General features: G+C 34.4%; 1 protein-coding gene across 1 annotated transcript in view; it reads left to right on the top strand.

Moving 5' to 3' along the window:
• LOC113395299 (uncharacterized protein) overlaps positions 1-12,765 on the top strand; it is a 172,100-nt gene that overhangs the window by 56,593 nt on the left and 102,742 nt on the right. Inside the window, exon 2 of the mRNA XM_026632867.2 lies at positions 2,588-2,964. Within this exon, the coding sequence (XP_026488652.2) occupies positions 2,621-2,964 (344 nt within the window). The 5' untranslated portion in view covers positions 2,588-2,620. The remainder of the gene's footprint in view (positions 1-2,587; positions 2,965-12,765) is intronic.

Raw genomic sequence — 12,765 nt, forward strand, 5'->3', positions numbered from 1 at the left:
CCGAAGGCCGAAATTCTAATAAAGTTAAAACCTCTTTGATAACAGATAAATGTCATAAAATCTTTATACATAAGAGTCGAATTTCATTTTTTTTAAACATCTCTGATGGCTTATGTCACGATTGCAAACGCCTTTGTGTACAGATAATATAAAAAGGTCTCGACGTATTAAATTGGCATGTTTTATTTATAGAATGAGGCTCTACATAAAAAGTTTATATAGTCATTCATTTGACTGGTCGATATGATAATTATCCGACATTTTGGATAATCATCATTATATTTTAACCAATTTACAAAACCACAATGTCCATTGGTGAAAACTTCATGAAAATCTGTTCAGTAGTTTTGGCAGACAGAGGTGGCGCGGACTTTGTTTATAATATATTGTAAATAGAGTAATCATTGAAACATTGCTTCAAAATCATTAAATACATACGTATGTACACAAAATGATATGATAGCAAAAATACTAGCAAAATCAATACGCATTGAAAGTTCAAATCGCAAGAAAACAAGAAATCCTCGGTATTTATTTTTCTATTGTATTTATAAAATGATCAAAGATTTATCTCAAGAAAGCTTATTTATTTACACAATATTGTATCAGCTGTGCTAGCAGCTTTCGTTTTTTCATTCGCGCAGACTACTGCAAAAATACAGAAAATACAGCCATCGTTTACACGTTAAAAATACCCTTGTTCTATATCCCTCAGTGTGGCGCAACGTTTAGTCTATCTTTAGCAAAGAAACGATTACCCTAGCTGTGTTTTTTGGATGGCGCTAGTTTCACAGTCTACCGAACGCTTTTAATTGCGCAAAATGGTTTGCACAAGTAAGCGCGGAGTTATACTCGAGCGTGTAGCCGGTCTTTATAGCGCCAAGGAAGTATACTTCACGGAGTCTGATTGCGTCACAACTTTCGTTGTTTAATAAAATGTCTCTTTTAACTATTACGCAACATTGAAGTAACTAAGAACAAGAGGAATGCATTATTCACTTAGGAAAGCGGCAAACGCGAGGGTCGTGCTTTGCATTTTATAGTTCCGGTGTCCGTTGCATTCGTAACAGAACATCGAACTATTTTTAGCAAACATCGATTTTAATTCTATACGTACTCGTGTATACCTCGAACGTTATTTTACTTTTTATATTTACCTGACTTTAAAACAAGATGAGCTTTGAAATTTTTCATATTCGTTATTTTTTTTTTATAATTATTGATTGTATAAGTATAACATTGTTGCGTTCCGGTTATCTTTAAAATGTTCCAATTTCGATTTCAGTTAAACATTGTTGTTTGATTTACTTTTATTTGAAATAAAAATATTTATTTCATATTCAAATAAAAAATTCGGCAAAATTATACTCTGGTGGCAAATTCAATTAAAAAAAATATTAGCTGTATACATTATGTAAAAGGATTCTTAATAATTGATTGGCTAATGGCCAGTGGTGACCACTGACCATCATGTGTTCTATTTCCCGTCCGTCTCCCAATGGTATAAAATATTAGAATTACCATTAAACTTCACTTCCACTAAATTAACAAAAGTATGCTAATCTCCGACTTTTATCAAAAATAAAAAATATAATATCCAGCATGGCGTCCTTTTTCATTCATATTTAGCGTTCCAGCGATTACGCTATGCGCGGGAAACCATGTTTTCTTTTTTTAAAGCAATTTAAACGGCATTTGCTGTAGACTTTGCGGCCAGTTTTTTATCGATGTTGCCATTTTGAAGCCAACAAGGCTTTTCATTTCCTCTTCTTTGAATGCTCTCAATGGATTGTACTCGTAGTACATTCTTTCAGTACTTTCCGTATGTTAACTTATTTTCAATTGATACTGTATGAAATATTCCACTTTTTTATGGTTTTCATCACAAAACAACAATACTTAGTAGAGCTGTGTTCTGAATTAAAAGTACAAGCACAAGGGACATAACATGTCAGCTCCCAAGGTTTTTACCGAAGATTGCAGGTTCAAACAGCATAACAAAATTGTCACCTTAATTTATGATCATAATAATAAAATAATTAATCTCGAAAATTGAGATGAAAATTCTCGCGAGAAAACCTGCATGTGTCTAAATCTATCACATGTGTATCAAATTCGCATTTGCCGTAGCATGAACGAATAAGGTCCACCTTGGTCTGAACCTAACAATGAGGCATGAGATTGCATGCTATTAAACTAATTATTCATATATGTATAATAATTTATAAATTACAATATTAGGCATCTCAAAAAATCTGATCTTGTCTTTGGGTTGCCATATTTATATTTATCAAAGGAGTGTTGCTTGTACGGTTAATATACACAAACGTTCGCCGCGGAGAACAATGAAAACTAAAATTTAATTAAACTTTGCCATTGCAGTTAGTTTCTGTCAGCAGTCTATAGAATCTCCGGATTGAGCCGCTTCTGTTCTAACTCGAAGCGAAGATGTCTTCATATAACTGTCTAATTAAAGTAGAGTCATGATATTAGATTCTAAAGTTATTCTTTGATTATTAAATGTAATAGACCATAGATAGAGTATAGTATTCCTTTTAATGTTATTTTGTTTTAATTTTATTTCCAGATAACTTCAAAAATGGTGCAATGATGTAATATAATGCTGCTACAGCAGGCGTCGTCGTCGCCAGGTCCCAGTGGCACGGCCAGTCCCAAGCTTGCTCCCAACTCTAGGCCCAACCCCAGTCCAAATTTCAGTGCAAGGCTCACTGGCAGTCCAAGCCTGAGCGATGGTGCATCAAGCTCTAATAGTCCAAAATTGGGAACCAACAGCCCAAAGTTGGGAGCAAGTCCTAAATATGGGAGTCCAAGAATGGGTGGGAGCCCTAGATTTGAGGGAAGAGGCGCATTGGAAGACGAGGTCGCATTGGAGAGGCTTCAGACAGAACTAAAAGATGGGTGGACAGTTCACACGGGGAGAGATGGCAGGCTATATTATTGCAAGTAAGTTGCTTTTTTATCTTTACTATAAATTAAGTATTTAAATTTAAATTAGTCAAGAATATTTATTAAAATTTTTATCATAACATCCTTCTTGAATACTGAGCTTGATTCAGTTTATGCGCCTGATCTCTAGCCGTGTCGGATCCTGTTTTAAGGATAAAAAAAGAAAATATAAATTTATATTTTCACTACGGTTTGGGTCACGGGACATCCTCTGTGTCCAAGTGCGGGAATTTTAACAGTTAATTAACAATTAATCATTATTAAAATGATAATTTTATGGATAGATCTAACTAAGAAAGAACTTCAACCTGTTTATTTAGAAAAGATTCGAAGTCTCGTCCCGTAATTTTGAATCTTGGATGTATTTAGGTACCGTGTCTTTGAAAATGACGAGACTTCCCAAACTCTAGGCTGTGCACACATTTAACCTCATTGTGCTGAAATTCGTTGGTGTGGTCAAAATTCGGTCAGGAAACCTCCTTTATTTTTTCAGACGCCAGTCAATTTGTGACTACGAACGTTCGCGGCGAATCTGTTCAGAAGTTTAGCTCAGTGAAGCGAAATAAAACGAGTATAAACTCGAGTAATATTATAAATATTCACGATACATATCACGGATGTTTCAAGAGCACAATATTATATGTATGTCCCGTTTTATACGAAGGTTGCCTCGAAATGTTTTACTTGACTCCTGACACGAGATGCACAACAAATTATTAGCGCGTGTGTAACTCAGAGAAGTTGGTTTTCATTTGACTTCGTGACCTTTTCCACAGAATCACGTGTTCACCCAGTGGATCGTTTAAGCTCTTGCTTTTGATATCTTCGTATTTGTATATAAAATAACATCAAAGTAAACTTCAATCAAGTGGCCTCCTTCTATCAAGTTTAAATCTTCATTTTACAGGATTATATCAAACCCGTGTATCTCATGGGATATTTATATCATATCATCGGAAACATTATTCAGAATAGTTTTTTGTAACCGTTGTTGCATTGTAATAGTTATCGACTATTACACTTATTTGAAGTTGTTCGCATTTGTTTGAAACTATATTTAAGCTTCGTTTTAGTTTTACACTATAATAAGTTTCTATGTCAGTTAGCGCAAAATCTTTAATAGCCTGACTTCCAAATCTGGACTTCAAAGATAGTTACAGTATTTTTAGAAATAAATTCCTTGAATTTCTAAAGCTACCACCGGTCCGGATTATAGATTTTACGGAGAAGAACCTTCAAGAAACTCCCAACAATTTCATGTCATGTGCGATTCTGTAAGACTTCACTTCGTATCTCACTTGTGAAACGGCGACAAGCGACTTATTTATACATATATATATTCCTCATACCTCCTGTATCACCGTTATCTTAAGACACGTTTATTTTTCAATATGTGATACGAAGTCAGTCACCTTATCTGGATAGTTTAAAACAAAGCCGTGCCAAGTACGCCTTGTACTCAACAGAGGAAGCGGTCAATGTAGGCGAATGAATTCGTTCCGTTTCTGAGCAATTCCTGCCATTTTATATTTGCAACGTGCGAAGATAGGGCTACCGCTTTAAGATGGCAAAGATAGTCAAACCAAAGGAAAAAATATATATCACAAATATAAGACACGGCTGCACATGTGTGCACAATAAATTATGATTATTTCAAATAAGATGTGCCTTTTTTACATCAAATAACGATTCAAACAAGATGTAAATAATATCTAAACTTTTTTATTATAATATTCCACAATTTTTTGCATTATTACATTTGACTTCTTCGTGTGGGTCAAATCTAGAAATTTAGGTGCTGGTAAAATTTTATACCAAATTTTAATTATTTTATTACATAGATTAAATAAGCGTTTTTAAAAACATTTCAGTTACTTGGTGTATCATTTTGAAATTGGAACGTTATTAATTTAAATCATACTGAATTTTTTTCAGTCATGACAACCCTCTCTGAAGGAAGTTGCTTGTTCAATCGAATTGGGAATTGCTCAGTAGTTATCGTGTTAGCTGCTCTACTACCATAACTGGTTACAGGTACCAAGTGTAGGTGCAGTATTATTAAAATATTATATTGTACCAGCAGACAGCCGATTTGCTATTAGATTTAAAACGCAAGACACCTAAGGCATAAATTCGAGCTCAATCGATTATATCCAGTGCAAACAAATTATTACGCTTTTTTCTCAGCATTATTGGAAAAATCGTGAGAATTCCGGCATGTATTGGAAGAAATTCCGAAAAACAAATATCTGCTAATTCGCAGTTGGGCAGCGTTGTGGCCTAAGATCCGTATCATTTTCCGTAACAGGAAAAAGGCTTTCGTCCGCATTTATCAGATATCGTTCGAGATGATCGAGATGGTTTTCCTTCAATTGTTGATAAAATAGTATAGTAACGGCGAGTGATAAAGATTTATTGTACGATACCGATGAAGCGATTTGTATTTAAAGCATTTTTATCATATCCACATTAAAAATTCAAAAATAAAATATAGAAGTATAAGAAAATAAAATATCTTAATTAAACTTACAGCTATAAATATAGGAATGTAAATTCTACCAAAACGAATTGGCAAGATACTCTGTAGTCAAATACAGAGGCGGAGTATCGGAAGGCTGACGTTCAATTCCATCTTCAGTTGGGCCTCCTTGTATATATCCATAATTTTGTACACATTTTCCTTGTGATGTTACCATATGAAAAGTTTAAATTTTACAAATGTACACTGTCTTAATCATTTTAATTCTAATACAGTGAACGAGTAAATAAATCTTGTGTAAGAAACTATATGACTAATATAAAAATTACGATATTTATGGTTTATTTCATGTTGGTTTATGTTACAAAATATTAATTTGTTATCGGGATCTGGTTAAATATGATTTTTTCCTTGCACGGTAGTTGATAACTACTTATATCTTACTCTCATTCTTTTGTGAATTCTCTTATGTTCATTACGATTTAGGGTTGCTGTTTGATTTTATTTTTATTTTGTTCGACCAAACTGATTTGATTTATAATCATCGATAAAGACGACTTAATATTTTCTCTTACAAAAACATGCAACAATTAACAATATTAAATATTTATTTTATTTGAAATAGTTAGGCATACCGGCAAATAGGTCAACTGATGGTAAGTGGTGACATAATATTAAGTGTTACAGTTAGGCGATAGAATATGTAATGAGAGGGTGGTACCTCCCCCAACGGGCTTGCATAGAACCTTTAACAAGTACTTCATGAATAAAAATTTCATATCAGTCCGTTTGGAAGTTTTGCGTGAATCCGGAAAAAAAAATACATGGCCTCGTTACAGTTTCAGTGTGTGTGTATGTTTACTTTTCTCCAAATAGTTTGAACTATTTATAGTCTAAGTATAGAAATAGGTGAAGGGTAACACTAGAAAACCTTGAGGCTAGTATTAGACGCTTTTCTCTGCAGAGATGGGGTGTGTTGTTTGTTTTAAATAATATACCTTTCAACAGTCTGCAAAGTGAAGAAATCTAATTATACACAGGAAAATATGGTACAGATAACACAATGTTTGTTGTGAGGGTATATCCTTCGTATCGTTATTGTCTGATTTTTGTAGAGCTCCTAAAGAAAGTCAGATATTCAACAGATATTAAAGCTAAGGACGTTCTTAGTTCCCCGAAACAACCAAAACGAATCCGGTCTGCAGATCTAGGTCGATGTGCAAGCGATACCTGACGTCCCACAATGATATGGAGGCTATTGATGCATTTTTGAGTAGCCTGGTATTAGACTAAGAGTTTCCCATAGCCCTCCACGGACGGAGTGATAAATAAAATCTTAAGGGTATTTAACCATGTATTTAGGGTCGCTATAGTATAATCTGTTTAGAAATGTCTTGTCAGAATAACAGAACGGCCAATCCTCCATGGGAAAACTTGCTGGTGGGATAGTTTACGCCGTCCTGCGGTCGTTGAGGCAGTTTATTACGTTCCTGATTGATCGATGTGCTTAACATAAATATCCTTTGTCGGCTTTTATGGCACTTATCATTTAGATGACGGAATCTCTATTGCCGGTACTCCGTCCCAAGCATGAATACGAATTTCTATTGCCTTTATTAATATTTTAATTATATTATTTTAAAAAAGTTTTTTCTGCATCATTAAATAGCTACGTTAGTTAACAAAAAACATAAGCAAAGAAAAATAATATTTTTTATATTTATATATCTGTATACAGTATGCTATTAAATAAACTAAGTTGGTTGGTTCTCTTGGAATTCGTATTTTGTTCTATCGGAATAAAACTTAATTAGCTTCGTTCTATTCGTTCGAAGCAATTTAAGGACGATCAATAAAACTGTATTTACAGTAATAATTTACGTCGCCCTGTATTCCTATATAACAGTTTCTAAGGTTAGTGCGTCAGTTTAGTTACAAAGATAAAATACTTACATTAAATTACATTAGCAGCCTGTAAATTTCCCACTGCTGGGCTAAGACCTCCTCTCCCTTTGAGGAGAAGGTTTGGAGAATATTACACCAAGCTGCTCCAATGCGGGTTCCTGGAATATACATGTGGCAGAATTTCGTTGAAATTAGACACATGCAGGTTTCCTCACGATGTTTTCCTTCACCGCCGAGCACGAGATGAATTATAAACACAAATTAAGCACATGAAAATTCAGTGGTGCCTGCCGGGTTTGAACCCGAAATCATCGGTTAAGATGCACGCGTTCTAACCACTGGGCCATCTCGGCTCTCGTAAAACACTAATTCACTTAAAATTCCATCCCCTAGTTTGAAACACACACATAACATTGTGCACAGATATTCATCCATACCATAAATGTTTGTGTTTCATCCATATAACAATCATTTGCATTCCTTCATTCCGACTCCAGTATCCAGTATAACGGTTTTATAAATATAATTTATCTATGCCAACTTTGAGTGAAGCCATAGACAACGGAATGGAAGCATCATTCGTCTCGCCTTCATTAGATGACGGAGTGGACAGAACGCTTGGAACCAGTTTATAAATCGCCAGGAGACACTTCCCACTCACGTTTACCTTATTACCTAGCTAATAAAGTTTTTATAAACTAATTAAGTATTGTTATTTGTATCGGGTCAAAGATCGATTCATTAAAATGCCCACAGAGTAAATAGAAACTACCACAGAGTAAACATCCGTAATTTTTTTACACTGTCCCTGTGTACATGATCATGGGTAGGAAATTACTGAAATGTATTCTAAATATTTTTTTCCAAACAACTAAACAACAACTAAGTATCAAATTAATATTGTAATAATGTTTGTTTATGATAAAGAACGGTGTCCTGTGGTCAGTGTTTTATGTTATTCGTCGCTACTGTCAATTTGCACTATAAGAATTGTCATTAACAACTAAACCGTTGTCAAATATACAATATTAATTCCGTCGTCAGTCATTTAATATCACAATTATTATTGTGATACGGTTAATTGTCTATAATTACACTGTTTCACTTTTCAAATCGAAACATCAATACATTATTGATGTTTGCGCGCTCGAAACATGCTAATGTCTATACTCTAATGTAGAATAAAAATTGGGGGAAACAAACCATAAATTAGACTGAATTCGTTTGTCACATTGTCTTGTTTATCATAAAAAAAGGAATAAATCACTTTTCCACTTTTCAATATAGATATTATATAGCTTTAGTGATAATACAATATTTGTATAAACATATAAATTTAATGCGTGAAGCGGTTTTTTTGGTGTATAACTTTGTGCAGTCCGTCTTAGTAAGTTCTACCGTTAAAGCATTGTTTAAAACACTGCTGATAGAAAGTCTTTAGTTTAATATTGGAATTATTATAAAAAATAGTTTTTATCCAACTGATAATTTAAAAAATAACAATCGGATTTCACTGACTTTTTATTTTCTAAATCGGGAGGGGTAGTGGAGATGTCTGGCTGATGAATCTCGATCACGGTTTCCATAACACTAATAAAATGTCAAATCAAATCGTAAGTAAAATTAGTTTAATTATGTATATTACAATATGAGTCCCCCAACAGTTTTTCTTAATTAAATTTACATACATAGAATGCTGTACGTATGTTTGTACGCGGGGTACAAAGCGCGCTGAGTAATCTCAGCAGCGGTCAGATCTAATGAAAGCCGTACGTTAACATTCCACATTTATTGTTTTTTTGGGGCGAGGGTTATACATGGTGTTGAATATTTCGCAGCATGTTTTTAATACTTTACAAAGTACACATGCGTTCATTTCCACTAAAACATACTGTTTCTATTTATTCGAATGGCTCGTTTTAATCAGAGTGGCTTATTTAAAACAGCGGAAGTTTGAGTTGATTGTGCAGTGGGCGAGTCACGTGGTTTTTATTTTGTGATTAGTAAGTTCAAAGACGGTTAAAGTTTGATTCTAATTTATCTTGTCCGCGGAGTAAATAAAATAGTTACATTTGTTCAAAGAAAATAAATACATAATAAATATATAAGTATACGTCATACAGTACTCTTAAAGGTGTAAGCCTTTCGTTGCACGGCCAACGCGCCGCCAATAAATCAAAGGGGCAAAATATATTGTTGTCTCGTGTTTCTCATAAGCCAAGACGACCCAATGGCTATAATGCATGAATCTTAACAGAATGTTGCCGGTTCAAACCCGAACATACATATCACCGATAAGATGTCATTTCTGTTTATAAACGTGCTTGGCGGTGAAGGAAAATATCGCAAGGATGCAGGAATTGTCGAATGTAATTCCATCACTGTAAAAAACTTCATAAATAATATAATATACTGGCTGCCCAGTCACAGGCTAATCTACCGTGTTCAATATAAACACAAAAATCCCCTTGAAATCGATCCAAACTTTAAGAAGGCATTCGGTTACATACATACATAGAAGATTTATATGTAACGAAGGTAAATGGGGGCCTCGTTATAAGATTCCTAATTAGATGGATGAGACATCGTATCAAGCTCAAATAATATTTTACTCTATTAAAATCGTTTAATCTATTTTTATATTTTTGATCATTCCTATATGTTTCAACGACGGCTTTCAACCCGTGACCGACGCAAATCCAGTCGCCGCCGCTCCATCTACTTCACTCAAGCGTACTAAAGACGACATTGTCATTCTATTTGTCATATATATAAAGATATAAATGTGAGGAGTAATTAATATAAATATATTGTCTAAGGGCTTTGTCATGTCCATTGACTAAATCGCAACATCGAAGCGGCTTTAGCTCCAAACATATCCTAATGAATTGAGGTCTTCGCCTATCAGTGAGATATTTTTAGTTCGTAAATCGCTGATCTTTTGGGAAGGTCACAAGTTATGACATTTTAATATTACTCTTTTGGGAATTGAGTTAAATACATGCTCGATGAAGTTATAGAAAAATATATGTATTTATATATTCTGCCTTTGTCCAACAGTTCAATTTGTTCTAAACCTTTTGGGATTAAATTTTCGTTCATAGTTAAATCGAATTTAATTGACTTTATTTTAGCAAAAAAATTTTTGTATTTAAAATATTTCACTTTGAACGTTATGGAATGAAGAATCAAGCAAGCAAACATTTAATATTTATTTAAATGATAAATGCACATTTTATATGTATATGTTAGATAAATATTTCTAATACGTAATATAGCATTGCATTCAGACATGTGGCGGATTGAACACAAAGCGAGCTGTGTAACGTGCTAAGCGTACACGTTGTAATGAAAGCCCTTCGCTCTAATATACCCGGGATATTGTACCACAATAGTGTCTCCGTCTGAGCTTGTATCTCTTTATATTTGAAGATACGTCCGGAGCGGTTGACAGAAGTTTCACACCCTACGTGTCTAGACAGACTCATTTTTTTCTCTTAATCCTAATGCAGACAAACGTCCTAGTAAACACTAGGTGGTGATGGTGATACCGATTTTATTTAAGTGCGTTGGCACCATAAGAAAAATTAACTTGTACTTTCACAGTTCAACTAACTTGATCGCTTAGTGGATGTTATTTCTCTGGCGAAAAAGTGCAACAGCCGAGAGATTTTTTCAGAATTCTTGGCGATAGTCTACTACTACTACTAATACTAATACTGACTTTATATGTCCTCATCCGGACGTCCATCCAGCCACTATACTAACCAGGCTGTCTACGCATACATCACGTTTAGCCAGTCGTATAGCCATTAGCCATTATTAACCAAGTCCCGTCGCCAATTACGTGACAATTAACCCAATCCCACATCGTGATCACGTTCATTATCTGCAGATTTGTATTCGACTCGTATTACCATTTGTTGAGAGTCACGTTTCGGTCGAAAACCTTGTGTATATATTTAATGTATCACCTGGCGCTTGAAATTGGGCATGACCAAAGCACACAGACACACATCATATTTGATGTATAACACAAGGTTTTTATAAATGGTGTCGCTGGTTAAAAGCGTTCCTTCGTCAGGTTAAATTACGTTACCGGATATTTATGCGTATGTTAAACGCAGTATTATTTTGTAAGAACTTACTGTATATGTAATTCGTGAAATGTAAGTTTACTTAGTTCGGTGGAAAGAGATAAAATATAATGGTGAGCTAACAATGATTAGTATAGAGCAGATATTACAGATGTTAAGTATATAGTATTGCAATTGAAATATCAAAAATTCCCACCGATCCTACGTCTGCTGCGGTGCAAACGAATCGGTTTATTCAATGTTTTTCGTAAACATAACGTAAAAGTAGATTTTTGATATTTAATTTGTAATAGTATATCTAAAACATATATTTTTCAGTTCTGTGCGAATTATTGTTATTTTAAATATATTTTTTGACCAGACTATGGTTTGAGGCCCTATTCTATCAGTTTTTTGAATAATTATTTTAGTCCAATCACGTATCTTTTTGATATTATACGATTGTATTCTGCAACAAAGTTACCCTTTCGAATTTGCTGTTACAGAATATCTATACAATTCTTAAACGTTCGACTGCTGGGGTTACTAAGGAAAGGATTGGAACTTATAATATTATTCCACTACGCTTTATGATAGCAATTTGCAAGTTTGCCCTCGATGTCTTGCCGGGATTTGTGAATTATCAGAATCGCTTATGTCTCTATTACATTGCGGCTCGACCCTAATTATATAACAAACGAGTTATGAACGTTTAATATAAAAATCAGTTAGAACATATTTCTTTTAAATATATGTATTTCTGAATTAATGTGGAGATTGTGTGTCACCTTACCGACGTCGTCGGCGTTCTAAGCCGAGGTCCGGCCTCACAGGAGGCACCCTTAGGACGCGCGTATTCTGAGCCCTAATGCGGGTGGCCAACATCCAGGTTTAAGTAATTTTCGCTACCACACCCGGTAAAGCCATAGAGGCCATTAGGGCCAACAGCATACACAGTTGGAAAAAAAAAGAAGATTGTGTTAGAAATAAAGGAATCAGTGTCAAATTGAATCTTAATCGTAAACCCGGATCTGAACTTAATTTGTATTTATTACGCCTGTATGTGTCAGATGAAAATTTGCTCCATGTGTATCTACGAAATCCCATTGGATCAGTTTGGTGAAATATGCTCCAAACTCAGAAAGGAGAAGAGTCCAAGAGTGGCACATTTGATGTAACTTTACATTGTCAGAGACTATGGGCGAACTGAAAACAGTCAGGTAAAATAATTAAAGCTTTGTCAGTTTGATATGGAGAAGTATAATTGAAGTCGCCTGTCATCCGTAATATTATCTACGTTTATCGGAGGACATTTACATTTTGTCCGTTCAAAAACCT

Source organism: Vanessa tameamea, chromosome 11, assembly GCF_037043105.1.
Source record: "Vanessa tameamea isolate UH-Manoa-2023 chromosome 11, ilVanTame1 primary haplotype, whole genome shotgun sequence".
Classification (NCBI taxonomy): Eukaryota; Metazoa; Arthropoda; class Insecta; order Lepidoptera; family Nymphalidae; genus Vanessa; species Vanessa tameamea.